General features: G+C 37.6%; 1 protein-coding gene across 2 annotated transcripts in view; it reads left to right on the top strand.

Moving 5' to 3' along the window:
- The first annotated feature begins 760 nt into the window (after nt 1–760).
- Nucleotides 761–21,495, top strand: part of LOC123517569 (regulatory-associated protein of mTOR-like) — a 36,740-nt gene continuing 16,005 nt past the window's right edge. For both annotated transcript variants that reach the window (XM_045277803.1, XM_045277802.1), the window contains exons 1-18: nt 761–973; nt 1,724–1,826; nt 2,177–2,418; nt 2,976–3,122; nt 3,595–3,827; nt 4,039–4,139; nt 4,251–4,384; nt 5,087–5,281; nt 5,621–5,815; nt 6,109–6,183; nt 6,277–6,534; nt 6,747–6,896; nt 6,978–7,187; nt 12,919–13,018; nt 13,374–13,525; nt 13,947–14,029; nt 15,302–15,377; nt 21,242–21,384. In XM_045277803.1, the coding sequence (XP_045133738.1) occupies nt 836–973; nt 1,724–1,826; nt 2,177–2,418; nt 2,976–3,122; nt 3,595–3,827; nt 4,039–4,139; nt 4,251–4,384; nt 5,087–5,281; nt 5,621–5,815; nt 6,109–6,183; nt 6,277–6,534; nt 6,747–6,896; nt 6,978–7,187; nt 12,919–13,018; nt 13,374–13,525; nt 13,947–14,029; nt 15,302–15,377; nt 21,242–21,384 (2,735 nt within the window). In that variant the 5' untranslated portion in view covers nt 761–835. The remainder of the gene's footprint in view (nt 974–1,723; nt 1,827–2,176; nt 2,419–2,975; nt 3,123–3,594; nt 3,828–4,038; nt 4,140–4,250; nt 4,385–5,086; nt 5,282–5,620; nt 5,816–6,108; nt 6,184–6,276; nt 6,535–6,746; nt 6,897–6,977; nt 7,188–12,918; nt 13,019–13,373; nt 13,526–13,946; nt 14,030–15,301; nt 15,378–21,241; nt 21,385–21,495) is intronic.

The following is a 21,495-nucleotide window of genomic DNA, read 5'->3' as shown; positions in this document are numbered from 1 at the left end:
GAAAACTTGTGAGCATTTAATTTGATCGCAATTGTGCATAGTCTTCTTAAGATTAGTGCATGATAGACACTCCTTTCATTCCTTCTACTTAGCCAGGGACGTATCCACAGTCATTTTCTTTTCTGTTGACTCTTCCGGTACACCAAAAGAAGAGCAACCACGCTTCAACATTGTCACTGGAGGAAGACATCTTGGCGGGTAGCTGTTTGTGCACACTCACTTCCCGCCAAGGCGCCAACTAGTCGATACTTTTCAGTCGCTACGTGTGACACTTTCCGATTGGAAGGGATGAGTTGGAAACTCTACCTACGTAAAATTTCAATCGGAAATTGGCACGTGTGAACCCCCCTTTATTCCTTGGCAGTGGAGGGCTCGAACACAGCATAGATAGTACTATCTAGACCGTGAGCTCGAGTATCTATGAACTGCGTCACAATAGAGGTATGGTAGTCCCAGGGGCAGCTATTGATATAAAAATAACATACCAAAATAAGATAAGTGCAATTTAAGATCAGTGAAACCATCACCTAGGTAGGCAGCAATCACGCCATTACGCTATACCTTACCTCTCTCCCAACCCTTCCCCTCCACATTTCAAAAAAATATTGTAAAATATGATATTTATAAGACTAAATATATCCTTATCTTTAGAAAGTAAAATTTTATATTTATCCACACAATGTGTTGAAATAAATAAAAAGCAGTCTTTCATATGAATGGATATCCTGGAATTCCCTTTAAGCCCGGCCTCGCTATGTACGATGTAAACAAGAGTGTGGTGGAGGCTGGCCACCCTCACGTGCTAATCTGCGTTTCCCCAATTCAAGCAAGAAGGATGGAGGTGAACAGAATTAGTAAGGAGAAGGAAGAGGAGGAGGAGGAGGAGCCCGTGAAGGTGTTGAGTGAGGCGCGTCACCTGGAGGCCATCAAGGCGCCCAATACTGCAGCACACTCGTGGAGACTCAAGGAACGGGTAAGGTCAGCCTGCCCTCCATCTCTGCGGGGTGGGCGGGCACGATGTGGGACTTGGGACAGAACACAACCACGTCTTGGAGTCAGACATATTCTTCTTAGATTATTGGGTAGAGTCAGGGCACATGACATGCTGAGACTTGTGTGAGGCTGATATACTAATAAGGTTGATGCTGGGAAAACGATCTGTGCTTTTGAGTTTAAAGAAGAGAAAGTTAGATAAAAAGTAAACTATTAGTTGGCAAGTATCATGTGAAAAGGTGTGAAATAGCTTGCTAAACATATATGGCACAAGCACGGAAAGAAACTTTAAATGTCATTTATATATCATTGGGAATGTTACTCTTTTAAGTAGGGAAGATTCTGCATGATCATGTTTTTGTAGGATAATTGGAGTGCTAAGCCAGTGAAATTGTCTTTTAAGATCAAGACATGAAAAATAAGTAGTTAAAGAGTGTCTTATAATATATTCCCGTATGTGGCTGAAAGCACGCACATATATACCATTACTGCCATCTTGGGCAGAAAATTTCTCTCATCCACTAAGGAGCAGTACTTTCTTGCTTGCATTTAGTTGTGATTTTTTTTTTTTAGTGTTGTCTCAGGTTTTTTGTGCAGGAATATTCATTACTGAATGAATTATGATACTGTTTTCACAATTCCAGCTCAAGATTCCCCCATTTTTGCCCCAAAATATTCTATGTATTGTAAAGTAATTGTTTTTTTTCTTTTTTCTATTTCATTGCCTCAGATGAAGACAGTAAGTGTGGCACTAGTGCTGTGTCTCAACATTCCTGTGGATCCACCAGACATTGTTAAGACTCAGCCCTGTGCTCGCCTAGAGGCATGGATAGGTAAGTTTATTTTTGTTTATTTATTTACCATATCAACTAGCCATTGAGTACATTCATGCCTATGAGTAATCATCAGTTATTAATACAATTAGTCATACACCAGGCTACAGGACAAATTGTATACCTTACAAAATATTTCAGTATTTGATGAAGGAAGGATAGCAAGGCAGTAGTTATATTTGACCAATAATGGTCTATGATTAATTAAACTTAAAAGAGAGATGTTTCTTATAATTTCTGGAGACCTCTAATTAGTTTTTCTTTTGACATATAATCTGTCATTCCCATGATTACTGTCCCAACTGTTTTTTTTTTTTTTTTTTTTTTTTTAATCTATATTTTGCTTTCAGACCCTCTTGCCATGCCACCATCCAAAGCTATAGAAGCAATTGGCAACAGCCTACAGAAAGCCTATGAGCGATGGCAGCCTCGTGCACGCTATAAACAATCCCTTGACCCCACTGTAGAAGAAGTCAAGAAGCTGTGCATGTCTTTAAGGAGGAATGCCAAGGAAGAACGCGTCCTCTTCCACTACAATGGGCATGGTGTCCCTAAACCAACTACAAATGGAGAGATTTGGGTATTTAACAAGGTAAGACAATAACAATGGCTTGCATCTATTTTTTACACTTGATATAGGATTTCTTAACTAAGCACTGAATTCCTCAGGCTGAGTTCACTTCATTCCAGACTTGGTTTCTTATGATAACTGGCTATTTCCTAAGGGGGAAATACTGCTGAAAGGGTTGTAATTTGAGAACCTAGGGGAATGTGTAAGTAAACCTGGTAGCCACTCAAAAAAAAAAAATTATGAATGTTTCTAGTAATGGAAAGATTTACAGATTAAGTACATAGAATTATAAGGGAAAGTCATGAATTTTGAGTTGTTCTTATAGAATCATAGTGAAATAGTGATGGTATCTAGTTTGTTAGAATCAGTGTTACCTACATACTATATTTTTGTTACCTTTGAAACATGCGTTTTTCATAGAAGGTATCTTAAAATGACGAGCGACACCTTTATGTCTGCAGTAAATTAAATGGCTTTCAGCTTCATCATGTACCTCAAACCATCACTATACAATTAGAATATTACTCTTTGCTTGTGTATGTATAAGCACTGTATCATACATCTTCTCTTCTTTTCAGAGTTATACTCAGTATATTCCATTATCCATCTATGAACTTCAAACATGGATGGGTGCTCCATCCATATATGTTTATGATTGTTCGAATGCAGCTGTTATCATCCATCTATTTGAGCAGTTTGCAGAGCAGCATGAGGAAGAATGGAGGGTGAGTACTTTAAGTATGTAATAATATAAGTATGTATAGCAATCCCTTCAATTTCCAAACTTTCAGTTACTGAACTTTTATTAATATCCAGATGTAACGGTGTCCACATATTGAACTGAAGACACATCCATACATGCACATACCACATGTCATGCCATAGACATTGGGTTCAGTCTTTTAATGCTGATAGGAAAACTGACATGTTCAGTTAGAACATGTGAAAATTTGACAAAAGACTTTAAAATCATAGAATTCTAAACCATTGTTTTTCTTTGCAGTCTTCATTAGAATTATCAGATTTCTTAAGGATTCTTTTGACCATCAGGAGACAAGATTAGAAGTATATAACTTGATTAAAGGAGGCTACATTATTGAGAATTAATTTACTGTATTGTTAAATATTATTTTTTAGGCAACATTTGATTAGTTTATGAATCCACTAACTCATTCTCCCTTTGATCCACTAAAACAGAAAGGAAATAATGGTGGTAGTGGCACTGGTGCTGGCTCTACCCCACCTTCCTTCAAACAGTGCATACAGCTTGGGGCATGTGAAGCAAAAGAAATTCTGCCAATGAATCCTGATCTTCCTGCTGATGTGTTTTCAGCATGCCTAACCACTCCTATCTGCATGGCAGTGCGTTGGCACCTCCTGCATAATAAAGGCAAACTATTACAGGGAGTTAACCTTGATGATGCAGATAAGTAAGTCATATTTCCTAACTTGTGATGAACTATGAATGATTTTCAGTTGACCTTGTAGTATTTAGTTAGTCATGTCTTGTTATCCTTTGGTGTTAGGTAACAGACACACCCAATAGAAGTATTATACTTAAATTTAATTTTGTCAAGAGCATTGATTCATGGTTCCATTTGGTTGAATTTATTATGATAGCATGTAATTATCATTTTGCAGGATTCCAGGCCAACTTAGTGACCGGCGCACATTACTGGGTGAGCTCAACTGGATCTTCACAGCTATTACTGATACTATTGCTTGGAATACCTTACCACGTGGTGAGTTTTTATCAGCTGTTTAGATCAGATTGCAGTGAATAAGTAATTGTGTAGTGCACAACTTTAAAATGCATGCATAATGTATTAAATGTTCTTGAATTTTTGTTTCAGACCTATTCCAGAAACTTTTCCGTCAAGACTTACTTGTGGCAAGCCTGTTTCGCAACTTTCTATTGGCTCAGCGTATCATGAGATCATATGATTGTACTCCAGTGTCCTCCCCCAAGTTGCCCCCAACACATCAGGTAACATAGAGAGTTGGCAGTGGTAGATGACTGACAAGATATTTTCTGTAGAGAGATCTGTTCATCCAAGATTTAGCATTACTATGATTATAGGTCTTTTGGATGCCACACCAGGTGCACTCTTGGCCTGTGTTGTGAGGTTACATTTCATCCCATGCTTATGGGCTAATTGGGTCTGAAAGCCAGTGTGCAGCAGCCCTCAAGTTCATTCACTTGTTAGAAGAGTTTTACCAAATGAAATGTATATATATATATCATTGTGGGGATAGAAATATAGAAAATGGGGTATCTATGTTCACTTCAGAGAAGGAATCTCAGTGAGGCCTTTATGTTCTTTTGGCAGCCCTGCTCATCACTCACCCGCAGAATCTGGGAGAAACTGAAGCTCCCTTGAGAAATTCTTATATTTTATCAGTTAGCTCAGCTCAACAATTACACAAGTTAAGCAACTTTTGTTTACATCCACAGAGAAGCAGTGTTTGTTCAGTTATTGCACTGTTTTCAACCTTGATAGGTTAAAAAGACAGAGTATGGTGAGTATAAGTTAAGGAATAAAATTTTAGTTTATACACAACTTGATTTACATTTGTTATGTTTAGCCATTGTGAGGTTATATGCTTAGAATAAAGTATGTCTTCATAGTCCTAAGATATTCTTGACTCCTGACTTGACACAAAGTAATGGTTGAATGGTCTTTTGCAGCACCCCATGTGGGTAGCATGGGATCTGGCACTGGAGCTGTGTCTTGACCAGATGCCCATGGTGCTCAGTACAGAGGATCCCTATTCACATGTGCATTCACCATTTTTTGAGGAGCAGCTGACCGCCTTCCAAGTGTGGCTTGACCTTGGGCATGAGTGTCGAGAATCCCCTGAGCAACTTCCAATTGTCCTACAGGTAAATTAGACCCCATCATTGATATATTCAGCAACAAAAAAAATGTGTAAATGTTTTTAGCTTGGACATTAAAAGTTTTTTTTTTATCAAAGCTTCATAAGATTGTGGAAGAGTCCTTCCTTGGTAATGATTCCCAAGTGCCCAAACCAAAATCCTCATCAAGAGGCACCAGCCTAGTCGTCATAAACTATAAAACTGGAAAAAAATAGAATAAATAAAAATTAATAAATGAGAAAATGTTTCTTAAGTTATTCATATGAAAGTGAGGATCTAAACCAAAACCAAAATTTTTCATAATGATGGATTTATGTATATTTAAAATATGGATATTTGTTTCAGGTTCTTTTAAGTCAGGTTCATCGCCCTCGGGCTCTGGAACTTCTTGGCAGCTTCTTGGCTCTGGGACCCTGGGCGGTGAATCTGGTGTTGTCAGTGGGCATCTTTCCCTATGTGTTGCGTCTCCTCCAGTCCACTGCCAGAGAGCTGAGGCCTCTGCTGGTATTCTTGTGGGCAAAGATTTTGGCTGTTGATCCTGTATGTATATAATATCTTTGCTTGTCTTCTTTTAATTCATGTTTAAGTCCAAGTCTTATTTTTGCATCAGTTGCATGCTTAATATTTTTATAAAGGCACTATTTCTGTTCATCTTTTTACAACGCAGAAAATTTTCCTGAGTTGATCACTTTAATGACAAACACATATTTGCAGTATCTGTATGTTCGTATCTTTATTAAAGTAATTAATACTTAATTATCAATGGGTCCTGTTCATAAAATTGTCTTTTTTTTTTTTTTTTTTTTTTTTTTTTTTTTTTTTGTCTTACTTAGAGCTGTAAGGGGGACCTGGTGCGTGAAAATGGCTACAAGTATTTTCTGCAAGTTTTATCAGACTCATCTATGCCAGTAAGTTGCTCTGTTGTGCTTTCAACTTTATCATTATCTTGCCATAGACACTTCCTATCAATGATTTGGTCACTTATAAATTCCCTTCCTCAGGCAGAGCACAGGACCATGGCTGCATTTGTATTGGGTGTGATAGTGTGGGAGCATCCAGAAGGACAGCGGGTAGCTTTGCAAGGCTGCCTTATGCCCCTTTGTCTTGAACAAGTGAGTGATCCCCATCCTCCCCTGCGACAGTGGGCCACAATATGCTTGGGGCGCACGTGGCATCACCATCCTGATGCTCGCTGGACTGCTACAAGGGACAATGCTCATGAAAAATTGTTTACCCTGTTATCTGACCCAGTTCCTGAGGTGAGCCAAAGGAAGTTCATATTCATTCATGAGAGAGAGAGAGAGAGAGAGAGAGAGAGACTTACTCTCACAGAAAATAAGATCAAGTTTACAGAAATTATTAAAAATCAAAAGTACTGTAAAGTTGATCTGTATATTTTCAGAAGATGTAAATGTCAATAGGTAGGAAAATCTCAAAATTAAGAGATGTAAGTGACAATTTGATGTTGCAGGTGCGAGGAGCTGCAGTATTTTCCTTAGGCACCTTCATCAGCAGCATACCGTCTCGGGACAGAAGTGACCATGCACGTCTCATAGACCAGACTGTTGCCATCACCCTTGCAACCACTGTTACCCATGATGGGTCTCCACTAGTCAGGCAGGTGAGTAGCAACTGTGTAAAAGTTCATGGCTGTCTTTACATACATCTTTTGTTCAATATCTCACTGTTTTTCTTCCCACAGGAATTGGTTGTGGCATTACAATACTTTGTGCAGACATATGAGAGCTCCTTCTTGAATGTTGCTCACCAGTACTTTTTGGAAGAGGCTGGAGTTGACCTTTCTCCTCAGTCACCAGCCTCTTCAATGGACAGTATCATCATGTCACCTTCCAACAGCCTTACTCGGAAGTTTTCACGGCAAAACAATAAGCAGTTGTCCTCACCTGGCCAGGTCAGTCAGTTCAACCATAGGGTGTGAAATGCCTTTATTACACAAATGTGTGTGTGTGTGTGAGTATTTACCTAGTTGTAGTTTTACAGGGCCTGGGCTTTATGCTCGTGTGGCCGTGTCTCCATATCTACACTTATCCAATTTTTCTTTAACCCTTGTGCGGCGGTGATCGTTCATGAACGATCGCATTGGTACGTTTCGTGCTGCGGTGATCGTTCATGTAATCATGATTTTTCGTGCCACTCCTTTAAACTTCCTGTTTTCTTACTCAAGTCGGAGGGCGAGTGTATGTATCAGGCAACACTGTCCACGAGCTGAGTTGCCAGTTTTGCTATTTCATCTCAGTCTAGGCTCACATCTTTCCATCTTGGAGGAGACATCTGGCAACCCTCGTGACACTGCGGGTGGAACGTCCCCTCCACATGAGGGGAGATATCACAACAACGAGATGGATAGTGATATATACGTGTCATTTGGGAGTGATGTGGATTTTAGTGAAAGTGAAGACAAGAATGAATGAAAGAAAGAAAAAAGAATGAGAGAGAGAGAGAGAGAGAGAGAGAGAGATTAGGAGAGTAGGGAAAGGCCTAGAGTCAAAACAAGCTGACACATCTCTCTCTCTCTCTCTCTCTCTCTCTCTCTCTCTCTCTCTCTCTCTCTCTCTCTCTCATTGGAAGTACAATTTCTTCACCCAAAAGATATGCCCAGAGAGAGAGAGAGAGAGAGAGAATTGGCGCGCTGGTATCGCACTAAGGGTTGTTTCTCCACGGCGGGTTACATCGTGGCTATCAGGAGGAATATTTGATAAGCAATAACTTTGCTGTCAGAGATCGTAGCAAGCGGCAAAGTACATCAATGTATTCAGAATTTCAAAGAGAAACGTATTTTCATGAGTAAAACTATCTCCTGTGATTTTTTTAAGTTTACCATTTTATCCACAGATGGGAATGATTAATTTATAATTACCTCATCGCACAAAGGTTAAAATTATGCACACTCGTTGGTGACACCACTTCTTCACTCAAACTGTTCCACGTCTCAACACATCTTTGTGAGAAACTGTATAATAATAATAATAATAATAATAATAACTGTGTGTGTGTGTGCGTGTGTGTGTGTGTGTGTGTGTGTGTGTGTGTGTGTGTGTGTGTGTGTGTGAGTGTGTGTGTGTGTGTAATGCACCTCGGTTGCCTGCTGGTCACCCAGTCAGTCTTCCCCATTACGGAGCGACCTCAGAGCTCATAGACCAATCTTCGGGTAGGACTGAGACCATGACACACTCCACACACCGGGAAAGTGAGGCCACAACCCCTCGAGTTACATCCAGTACCTATTTATTGCTAGGTGAACAGGGGTCACACATTAAGAGGCTTGCCCATTTGCCTCACCGCTTACGGGACTCAAACCCGGCCCTCTCGATTGTGAGTCGAGTGTGCTAACCACTACGCTACGTGGTGTGTGTGTGTGTGTGTGTGTGTGTGTGTGTGTGTGTGTGTGTGTGTGTATTTACCTAGTTGTATTTACCTAGTTGTAGTTTTACAGGGCCTGGGCTTTATGCTCGTGTGGCCCCGTCTCCATATCTACACTTATCCAATCTTACTTTAAAAGTGTGCACACTCGTTGCAGACACTACTTCTTCATCTAAATTGTACCACGTCTCAATACATCTCTGCGGGAAACTATATTTTTATATCTCTCAGACATCTTCCCTTTCTCAGCTTTTTACTATGCGATCTTGTGCTTGGTGTCATATTCTTCTCTCAGGATCAGTTTCTCATTATCCACTTGGTCCATTCCGTTGATCAATTTATAGACTTGTATCAGGTCTCCTCTCTCCTTCTTTGTTCCAAGGTTGGTAGATCCATAGCCTTTAGTCTCTCCTCATATGTCATCCCTTCAAGTTCTGGGACCATTCTTGTAGCCATTTTTGTAGCCTCTCCAATTTTCTTATGTGTTTCTTTTTATGAGGGGTCCACACTACTCCTGCATATTCCAATCTGGGTCTTATTATAGTATTTATCAATTTCTTCATCATTTCTTTGTCCATGTAGTGAAATGCTACTCCAATATTCCTAGCAAATTATATGTTTCTCTAAAAATTCTATCAATATGGCTTACTGGTTGATTGTTTTCTTCCATCGTCACTCCTAAGTCCTTTTCCTTTTGACTTTCTCCAGTTCTACTCCATCTCCCATCTTATAGATTCCCACAGGTCGTCTTTCACTCTTTCCCATTTCCATGACATGGCTTTTGTTCACATTGAATTCCATTTCCACTTCTTACTCCATTCCCAGATCTTATTTAGGTCTTCTTGCAGTATTTCACAATCCTCCTTTTGCTTTATAACTCTGCACAGTTTCGTATCATCCGCAAACAAATTTATGTAGCTGTTCACTCCTTCTGGCATGTCGTTAATATAAATGAGGAAAAGTATTGGTGCCAATACTGACCCTGTGGCACTCCGCTTTCTACTGCTCTCCACTTGGACTTCATATCTTTAACTACCGTCCTTATTTCTCTCCCCCTCAAATAATTTTCTATCCATCTCAATGTGCTTCCTTTTAAGCCACCCTTCTCCTCTAACTTCCACAGTAATCTTGCGTGTGGCACTTTGTCAAACGCCTTTTTTAAATCCAAATAGATGCAGTCAACCCATCCTCTCTCTCTTGTACTCTATCAACTATTCTAGAATAGAAACTCAATAAATTAGTTACACAAGACCGTCCTTTTCTAAAACCAAATTGGCTATTTGATATTAATTTGTTGTCTTCAAGGAACTCGATCCATTGTTTCTTTATTATTCTTTCACACATCTTGCATATTACACTAGTTAGTGATACCGGTCTGTAATTTAAAGGTTCTTCTTTCCTTCCGCTCTTATATATGGGAACCACCTCAGCTCTTTTCCATTCTACTGGCACTGTTCCATTTTCTATTGAGCATTTTATGATGTTGTATATAGGACTTGCTAGTTCTTCCCTACATTCTTTCAGTATTCTGCCTGAGACTTCATCCGGTCCCATTGCCTTCTCTTCATCCAGTTCCTTCATTAACTCTTTTATTTCAAGCTTGGTTACTTTAATCTCTTTCATATAGATTGTCTCTCTATTACCCTGTGGCCTCTCAAATTTGGATTCTTTAGTAAAGACCTCCTGGAATTTTTATTTAATAGTTCTGCCATACTTTTGGGTCTTCCACCATCCCGTTCTCTCCTTTTAACCTTTCTATTGTTTCTTTTGCCTAATTTTTCCATTTATGAATCTATAGAACAATTTTGGTTGCTCCTTACATTTTTCGACAATATCTTTTCAAGTTCTTTTCCTCTTCCTTCCTCACCTTAACATATTCATTTCTCGCTGCCTTGAAGTTTTCCTTGTTTGTTGGATTCTATTTCTCCTCCACCTTTTCCATGCTCCATCTCTTTTCTCCTTTGCCCTAGCACACCTTGCATTAAACCAATCTTTCTTTCCTTCTTCTTTTGGTCTATATTTTGGGACATATTCCTGACTCCTGTTTTGTATATTTCCAAAAATAAGTTATATTTGTCTTGCATTGTCTCTGAGTTTTCCATCTCCTCCCAGTCTACGTTTTAAAATAGTTCTTGAGATTCTCAATATCAGCCTTTCTGTAATTTAATCGGTCTCCTTTGTATGAATCGTCTCTATCTTCCTTTCCCTCTTCTATATCTATTTCTAATATTGCATGGTCACTCTTTCCCAATGGGCACTTATATCTTATATCATCATTCATTTGTATACCCTTGTAAAAACTAGGTCCAATCTTGCCGGCTCGTCGTTTCCTCTGAATCTTGTGCATTCCTTTACTCTCTGGTCCATCATATTGTCTATCATTAGGTTCAAGAATCTTTCTCCCCAGGCTTCTTCCCCCATACCACTTTCATAATTTTCCCAGTCCACTTCTTTACAGTTGAAATCTACTAATATCACTTTTCTCCTTTCTTTAACGATTCTCATTAGACTCCTTATTGTGTCATCTATCATGTCTTTATATTCTTAATTGGTCCATGAATTTGTTTTGGTGGCACATATGTTACAATGATTGTTAACTCTTTTTTATTAATATGCATCTTAATATACAATACTTCTGCTTTTCCTTCCCCACATTCCACTTGGTTTATCACTATCTCCTTCCTTAACATTATCATGACTCCTCCTCCTCCTTTTCCCACTCTGTCTCTTCTCCATACATTATACCTATTATCCAAATCTATTATGATTGCCTCATTTAGTTTTGTTTCAGCCAGGCATACAATATCTGGATTTTCTTTCCTTATGTAATCTCTTAATTCTAATTTACTTGATAAAACCCGTCTGTGTTCGTATACATCATTTTTAGTCTTTTGCCTTTATCATTTTTAGTTAAACTTGTTCCACTTTTTTCTCTTCCTTCTCGTTTATATACCATTTCCTTATCCTGTCTCCTAGAATTCTCCAAAAAAATGCCTTCTTCTCCTCTTCTGACCTTTCATTATTCTTTTCCTTACTGCTGCTGCCAGTTCATTGTATCTCTTCCTTTCTTCCTCATTTCTATTTTTCTTTATATAGATATCCTTACAGCCTTCTGTTTCTCTAAGTTTTGTTGTTCTATATAATATTTCTTCTGTTGCTGCTTGTGATTTTAGTAGTATTTTAATTGGTCTCGTTTTTCCTTCTTGATATGGTCCCATTCTGTTTATTTCTTCTACTTCCTCTTCCAAGTTCTGCCTATCTTCGTCATTAAGATTCTTCAGTAGGTCTTTGACTGATTTCATTTCTTCTTTTCTCTTTTGGTCTATATTTTATATTTTTTTCTTTTATTCCAAACACGACTACACTCTTCTTTTTTTCTGCAATTTCTCTAACTAGATTTTCTTTTGTCTTGAGGACTCCTATCATTTTGTTTGTCATATTTTCTTCTTTTTCTTTAAGTTGTTCTTGAATCACCACCTGAAAATCAGCCTTATCTTTCTTATCTTGGACTCTCCATGCTTGTACTTCTTTTTTAATCACGTTCTGTACTCTTTCCTCTTCCTTGTTTACTAGATCTTTCAGCTTCTCCTTTTCTTTCTCGGCTTTACCGAGTCCTTCTTCCATCTGCTTCTTGTAGTTAGCTACTTCCTTTTTTAGTTCTTCGTTTTCCGCTCTTAGTCTAGCTTCATTTTCTTCCACTTTTCTTATCCTTTCTCTCAGTCTTATAAACTCCATTTCCTGTTCTTTATTCTCTTTCATTTCCATCTTCTCCTTTATCAGTTTATCTAATTTACATTCAATATTTGACGCTCTCTTAAGTAGTGAAGTTGTCATCGTATCGAACCCTTCGAATACGCGTTCTCCCTCACCGACATAGTCATCATCAGCCTCTTCTCTATTCTCATGTCTGCATTTGGATGGGATATCTTTTTCACTCATTATTCCTTACTAATTGATTTCATGGAGAATAAAAAAAATGAGTCCACACTACCTGCCCAGGCCACTGTAAATACTATACAACAGGTGTAGTGAAGATCAGCTGATCGTCGGAACTGCGCCAGTGCGTCCGCTCCTAACCGTGTCTCTCGTGTGTGTGTGTGTGTTCATGCCTTCCTAATTCTTGACTACATAATTTTTTTACATTTCATATATTTATCTCTACACGTCTTATCAAACACATTATTTGTGACACTTTTCTAAGCTGAGCACAAAAGTTTCCGTATTTCCAGTGGTATTATCAACTGATTTTCTTTCATAACTAGGGTTTAGGGTCAAGTCCAGATTCTTCATTCTCTGACAACATATACGCATCTCCCATGGGAGTGAAGCGAGCAGCCTCCACACACTCCATCTCCTCCATTGGTGAGTTTTTTTTTCTCTCTCTCTCTCTCTCTCTCTCTCTCTCTCTCTCTCTCTCTCTCTCTCTCTCTCTCTCTCTCTCTCTCTCTCTCTCTCTCTCTCTCTGTTACAATGTCAAAGGAACCACACGAAAAGTGAGATATAAGTGATCAACAAGTTAAATAACTTGGTGCAGATTGGTATCTACTTCCTGATTAGTAGCAGAAATAATTTTCTTTGTTCTATTCTTGACTTTCTCTAGATCAGAGTGAAAGACAAACTGTTCAAAGAGAATTCTTGTCAAGGATTTTATTTTGTTTTATCATTTTTTATTATTTCTATTCTATTTCATTATTATCATTATTTTACTGCCCTTTAGGGTCGGGGGGGATACTAGGTGGAGGAGTTAGCAGCTTGTCCTACAGTGGAATGTATTTGAAGTTGTGGAATGCATTGATCACTCTGCAACATGATCCCTTCCCTGCTGTGGCCAGTCTGGCGAACACCGTGATACAGTATGTTCGCTCTAAGGTAAATGATCTTAGGGTGCATCTACTTACTGTACTTGATAGCATTTGTGCCTTACTGTGTCAAGTATTTAAATGCATTACAAAGCCATGATATCCTGCTCTTATGTTTCATATTTCATTCACTTGGTATTTTTTCTGTTCTCTTTATGCATAAATTATGAGGCAATATTGAGATATGAGAACTGATGAAGCTAAAACTTTGCATGTCTTGTTGCTCTTGTGAAATTCATTTTGATTTGAAAAATTGGTATGTCATAAAAGTGTTTTAATATATTATTAAATTTGGAATATTCTATTTTCGTGATGAAAGTGAGAAAAATAAGTTGTCTTGAGTTTTAATAGAATAAAATAGTCAGTAAAAGCAAATATTAAAATTAGAGACAGACAGACTGAAAAAAAACAAACATGAAATCCAATTGCAGCTTAAGAATTTTGGGAGGGAACCATCAGAACAGCGGGTTGAATCAGCTCCTGGGACTCCCGTCAACAAACCAATGTTCATTGTGTAAGTATCCTTTGTCACCTCCTTGTTCTTGTGCCACCTTCCTCACAAGTTAAATATGAAAACCAAATTCTAGTTTTTTTTTGTATCTATATTAGATAACTTAGAAAAATTCAAATTCAATGTTTATCCTGCCTCTTCACTAATGAAAGGTATTGTTTTAAGGAAAATAATTACATTTGATCTTAAAACCTTAAAACTTTAACATGCCTATGTTCCAAAAAACAAAAATTAACAATTATCAGCAGTTTGAAACTAAAAGTATTGGTGATATGGACAAATCAGGCGGAAGGCAGTGGCGTAGTGGATAAGGTGGTGAGCGTGAGACCAGGCAGACGTCCACACATAGGTTCGAATCCCACCATGTACAGCCTTAAGAACTCTCCCATTTGTCGAGTGGTTTAAAGTTACCTACATGTCACCATGATGTCCATGTTCTAGGTGGTTTCACCAAAGATGCACTTGGGACCTAATATGGGTAGCACTATAAATAAAATTGCCTGCGCTACTAATGCATGGAAACTTAACAGTGCTTCCCATACTCTTCAAGTTACATACAGGCGCTATAGGACAGGACATTAAAAAAATAAATAAATAATAATAGTAATAATGATAATAATGATAATAATAATAATAATGGGGAAAAAATTATCCAGTGACTCTACAGTAGCTTTATCATTTCCTGTTTGGCGTAAAAACCACATTATATGAGGCGGTTACAAGTATCGTGAAGTTCTTAGGACTGCAGCATAGTAAGAAAATTTACTTTTAAATAGAATTATGATTTCTTAAAAATCTAACTTTTTCAACTGATACATGCCTTTTATGTCAATATTCTTTTTCTCAGAATACTAACTAAAATGTCCTTAAACTTGAAGAGAAATCTTTTATCGTAAAATGTTCTAGTTTTCATACAGGACCTGCATTAAAAATCTGATAAAAAATTAATTTAAAATATTTTTTCTTATTATTAGAATATGTTCTTTACTTAAAAGAGAACACTTAGATACAGTTATAAAGGCCTTTTAGAGTGCCTATAAATGCAGCATTTTGCTTTTAGAGATAGAATGAAGATACCTAAGAAACTCCCTTTTTGTACTGGTACATATTTTTTATAACAATATTTTTGTTTCAAATACATATTGAATTGTCTGTAAAGTTGTAGGAAAATCTTTTAACTTTTTTTTTTTTTTTTTCTTTTTTTTTTTTTTTTTTACTACTACTGATGATTGTGATGAGGGGAGTATGATAGCCCACTGTATGCCTGAATTTCAGAGGGGAATCACCACCATCACATCACCACCTGGATCCTGTACCCCCACGCACACGCTCTAGGAACCACCACAATCATGTAAGTTTAGTATTTTTTCACACTCAGAAAAAAAAATTGCTGGTTTTAGATCTCTATATATCAGAAAACATTATTGCCTACTTTTGTTAATTCTACTCATATCATTACTTGTTCATCTTTTTTATTTACCCTTTGGATTTTTAAAGGATATTAAAGATTTATTCCATTTCAAACAATATTTCAAACAAGGTCAAGATGAAAATGAGAGATAGATGGGAGCATGGTAGAAAATGATAGTGCAGATAAATTAAGTGCAATAGTGGTTAGCGAAAGATTGGACAAGAGAAGTATAGAGAGGAAAATATGAGAAGAAGGTATATGAATGATTAAAAGAAACTAAGACAATATTAACAGCAGAAACTATTGGATATATGCAGATAACTTGAAGCTAGAAATAAGGGAAGTGCATGGTGGAGGGACACTATCAAATAAGCTGTACAAGAGAAGAGCATACTCATATTGGAAAATGTTGCAGAAAGTTGTGGTGAGAGAAAATTTAAATAAGTAAAAGATAAGAGCACTATTTTTTAGATAGAAAAAATTAAGAGACTGATAAGAGAACATAAAAATAAAATAGTTTGGTAGGTTTATGATATTGAGGAAAGTCAAGAAGCTGCTACCCCAGTGTCCTCCCAACCTGACTGTGTGTGTGTGTGTGTGTGTGTGTGTGTGTGTGTTTACCTAGTTATGTTGTACAGGGTTTGAGCAGGACTCATAGTGTCCTTTCTCCATATCTCCACATATCTTATTTTCTTTAAAGCTAAGCTCATTATGTGCTGTAACAACTTCATCACTCAATACATTCCACTTTTCCACCATTCTATGTGGAAAACTTTTTCAAATATCTTTCACACACTGCTTCTTCCTAATCTTCTTTGCATGCCCTCTTCTTCTAGTATAATGGGAGCTAACACTGACCCTTGTGGCACTCCACTTGTTATTTTACCCCAAGATGAGTATGTATCTCTAATCATGGTTCTCATCTCCCTGTCCTTCAAGTAATCCCTTGTCCACTCTAACAAAGTTCCTTGCAGTCCTCCTATGTTCTCTAATTTCCAAAATAATTTTCCATGAGGGACTTTATCAAAAGCCTTTTTTATGTCCAGGTATACTGTGTCCACCCATCCATCTCTGTTATCCAGTCCTTCTATTACCCTCAAGTAGAAGCTTAATAAATTCGACACACATGACCATCCTGTCCTAAACCCAAATCGTCTGTTTGTTATGACTTGTTCATCCAGATGTTCAACCCATTTTTCATTGATAAATATTTCACACAACTTTACTATAATGCTCGTGACACTGGTCTGTTATTTAACGGCTCAGTGGCCTTTCCCCCTTGAAATATTGTTATTATGTTGGCTCTTTTCCATCCTAGTGGAACTTTCCCTTCATTTAGTGAACTTGTAATTATATCCCAAATTAGATCCAGTAGTTGCTTTTTACATTCTTTTAGCACCAAGCCTGAAACATCATATGGCACCATTGCTTTTCTGACATTTAAATTATCCAATAATCTAATATCTTCTTGTGCACTGTGATTTTCTGTAATCCTTGGCAATGCAATGTCCCATTTGGTTCTGTAAAATCTTCTGCAGTGAACACTGTTTTGAAGCTCTCATTCATTATTTCACATATTTCCTTCTCTGATTAGTATATCCTCCCTCCTTTAATTATTTTTTTCAATTGTTTCTTTGTTTTTCATTTTGCCATTTATGAATTTGTAGAAAAGCTTGGGTTCATCTTTGCTTTTACTCACCACATCTTTATCAAAGTTTCTTCCTTTCTCCTTACTCTAATATATTCATTTCTTGCATCCTTATACTGCTGTCTATTATTGTCATTTCTCTGCTTTATGAGTTTCTTTCAAGCTTTATCTTTTGCCTGTATCGCGTCTGTGCATCTAGCATTTTACCAAGCGTGAATTTTTTTCTTAACCTTATGAAAAGGTACATATTTCCTTACTCCTTCATTATATTTCTGCAAGAATATTTCATATTTTCCTTGTATTGTGCTTTCGTACTTAATGTTTCTTCTTTCAGTGTCAGCAAAAAAATTCTTTAATGTTTCAAAATCTGTTTTCTTTTTGTCCTCTGTAATTTATCCCATCCTCCTGTATTTACATCTCTAATGTCACATTATCACTTCTTCCCATTTGACTAAGGTATTGTATGGTTTGAGAGGGCTCTGGTTTCTTTGTGAATACTAGGTCAAGTAACCCCCTGTACCTTGTTGACTCCTCCACCCACTGGTCCATTGTATTTACCATAGTCAACTGTAACACTTTGCTCCACTGTACAGCATTGTCCATTACTTCCATCGCTCTCCAGTTTATTTTTAACAGTTAAAGTTTCCAACTAAAAGTATTCTTCCATCTCTTCTTAACATATTATATAAGCACTTATTCACCTCTTTTTGCATATCTTTATGCTCCTCAGTTCTACATGTATTTTTGTCTTAGGTGGCATATATGTAATTATGATTGTCCTTTTTTCCCAATTCCTTTGTTTTGATTGTTACTCCCAATACTTCCACCTTGTACTCACTATTTTTCACATCCTCCACACATATATTATCACGAACCATTGTAAGCACTCCTCCTCCCCCTTTACCCTTTCTGTCTCTTCTCCAGCTATTACCTGTATATCCTTCTTCCTTAAAATTAACATGGATCTCCGCTCTTAGTTTTATTTCAACAATGCACATTACATCTGGGTTTTTCTTTTTCAAATAATCCTTAACCTTCAACACGCTGGATAACAACCCAACTATATTAGTATAAGTCACTCTTAATTTCTTGCCTTCTCCACAACTTCTTCTTTGTTCTGTAGATACCACTTCTTTAGTTTCATATCCAGAACCTTCTAGTAGAAAGTCCTTTTCTCGATTCCCATCCTTTTCTCGTTTTTTCCTTAGCTTAATTTCTTAGCACTTTCTCTTTTTCCCTCTTCTCTAGGTTCATATCTCTTTTTATCTAAATATCTTTATGTTCAGTATCATCGCCCAGCTTCCCTTTCCTTGTCATAATTTCCTCTACTGCCACTTGTGATCTCATTCTCACATTCATTGGTCTCCTACCACTCTCACTAAACCTTCCCAACCTGATCACTTCCTCCACCTCCTGGTCCAGCTCCTGTGTACTGTCCTGGACCTTTTTGTTAATAGTTTTGGCCAATTCTCTCTCCACGTTCTCTCATGAACATATTTGGATTTTTTTCCTCCATCCCAAAAATCACGAAACATTTCCTCTTTTCCACTGCATCACACACTAGATCTTCTTTCTCCTTAATTACTTGTATTACAGTGTCTTGTTTTTTCCTGAATTTGTCTCTTTACTACCTCTGAAAATTTAACTTTTTCCTCTTCTTGTTCTTGTTTCCATGCATTTTGTAATTCCTTCAGCTTGTTTTCACCCAATCTATCTTCCACCTTTTCCTCAATCCCATGCTATACTTTTTCCTGGAAGCTTCTTCAGGAGTTTTTGTAGTCTTGACATGTAACTTTTAGTATATAATTTTGTTTCTTTATCTCCTGTATCTTCTCCTTTAATCCCTGATTGATTACATTGACCTTCTCACATTCGTCTAATCTCAATCCCAGCTTTGTGTTTTCCATTGTCAGTCTATCCTGCTTGTCCATTAAACTCAACATCACTTCCTTCAAATACCTTAACTCTCTTTCTACGTTGATCAACCTCCTCATATTTCCTCTTTTGTCTCTAAATCCAGAAAATTCTTTATCCATATTGTCCACAGTCAATCTTCTTAGTCCTTCAGGCGTTTCAATAAATCGCGGATTTTCACTTGGTGGTGTTTCTTTTGATTGCGTCTTCTGTCTGGTCGCACCACGCAGTTCTGTTCCTCTATCTATTTTATTTCCGTCTGTATGATCCAAAAACTTATTTATTATGGAGACAAGAGAACCCTATGGCCCCTTATCCCCCTGTATATATATATCTAGGTCAGGCTCCAATGTCTGTTGTAGCTTGTTCCCTGTGAGCCCTTCAAAACATCCTCTCTGCGTGATGTCGGCAGCGGGTGTGTGAGTGTGTGTGTGTGTGTGTATTTACCTATTTGTGTATTACAGGGCCCGAGCTAAGCTCTCTGTGTCCTGCCTCCTTGGCCACTCCAATCATATCTCTCTTTCATCTGATTGACACACAGCACGTCAACGACATCACTGCTCAGTTTATTCCACTTATCAATACTACGATGCGGGAAACTGTACTTTCTCACGTCATTTAGACAGATGTCTTTTATTAGTTTTTTTTTCCATGTCCTCGGAGATGATTACTTGTGGTCACCTTTATCAACTCTCTGTCCAATATGTCAATCTTGTTCACCAATTTATACATAGTTATCATGTCTCCCCTTGTTCTTCTCTCTTCTAATGTGGTCAGCCCCAGTTTCCTCAGTCTTTCCTCATAGTCTAACTCCTGAGTCCTGGTACCATCCTTGTTGCCAGCCTCTGTACCCTTTCCACCTTCTTCACATTTTCTTCATATGCGGTGACCAGACAAGCTGCATATTCTAACTGGGGTCTTATTAAAGTGCATAATATCTTCTTCATCATTCCTTCATCTAGGTAGTGGAATGCAAGGCCAATATTTTGAAGCATGTTATATGTTTTCCAAATATCTTGTTAATGTGTTTCTCCGGTGACAAAGTGTTTTGCACGGTTACTCCTAGGTCTTTCTCCTCATTGGTCTCTTCAATTTTCTCATCACCCAGCCTGTAATCCCTGTTTGGTCTGTATCTTCTTCTTCCCATTTTCATAACATGGCTCTTGTTTATATTAAATTCCATCTGCCAATCTTTACTCCACTCATATATTTTATCAAGATCTTCCTGCAACTTGTTACAATCTTCCACTTTCTTTACTCTCCTCATAATTTTAGTATCATCCGTGAACATATTCACGTAACTGTCAATTCCTACTGGCATATCATTAACATAAATCAAAAACATGATGGGACCATGATTGTTCGCATTTCTCTTCCCACTAAGTAATTTTCCATCCATTTTGCTAATTTATCACTTACTCCTCCAATCTTCTTTAGTTTCCACATCAGTCTATTGTGTGGCACTTTATCAAAGGCCTTTCTCAAGTCCAGGTAAATAGCATCCACTCATCCCTCTCTATGTTGTAGTATGTCAGTCACTCTTGAATAAAAACATAATAGATTGGATACGCACGATCTTCCTTTTCTGAAACCAAACTGTCTTTCACTCAGAATGTTTTCACTTTCTAGATACTCACTCCACTTAGCTTTAATTACTTCTTCACATACCTTTCACAATATACTAGTCAACGATACTGGTCTGTAATTTAACGGTTCCATTCTACTACCATTCTTATATATAGGCACAATGTCAGCTCTTTTCCACTCTTTTGGGACTAATCCTGTTCATATGGAGGTTTCCACAATATCAAATATGGGGTTCAACAATTGATCCTTACATTCTTTTAGCAACCTCCCAGATATGCCATCAGGCCCCATTGAGTTATTAATATCCAAGTTACTTATAATTTTCCTTATATCTTCTTTAGTAACCATGATGTCCTGCATTTGCTTTATTTCCGTAGGCCTTCCTCCTGTAAAATGCTCCTCCTTTTTAAACACTTTGCAAAAGTTGTTGTTCAATATTTCAGCTATATCTCTAGCATCCTCATATACTTCTTCCCCATCATTTACTTTTTCTATTGCCTCCCTTTTATTTAGTTTTTCATTTGTGTGATTGTGTGCGTGCACACGTGTGTGCTCACTGGTCAAGGGTATCAAAGCATAAACACTCACTTCATAGACAGGGACACAAAGCTCTATTTCAGCTAACATACATTGTTTTCTGTAACCTGTATTGCAGAATGAAGATGGAGAAAGCACTTTCTTAAAACCACTGGTTACAACAGAATTTGTGGAGTGGAGTGCCACATCCTTTATCCTCCCTAGACAAAAGTCTTCTGAGCTGAACTCTGCTTCTTCTCCACTCCATTCCTTTTCCTGCAGGTCAGTAGAAAGAAGACAAATAGTATACACTCTGATGGCAGTAGTTTTGTTCTTCCGGCCCTGGCTACTCGCTGTTATAGAAAGAAAATGATATATACCTCTGAACAAACA

This window comes from Portunus trituberculatus, chromosome 42 (genome assembly GCF_017591435.1).
Source record: "Portunus trituberculatus isolate SZX2019 chromosome 42, ASM1759143v1, whole genome shotgun sequence".
Lineage (NCBI taxonomy): Eukaryota > Metazoa > Arthropoda > Malacostraca > Decapoda > Portunidae > Portunus > Portunus trituberculatus.
The sequence above is the reverse complement of the archived record's forward strand: the minus strand, read 5'-3'. Positions and strand labels throughout refer to the sequence as shown.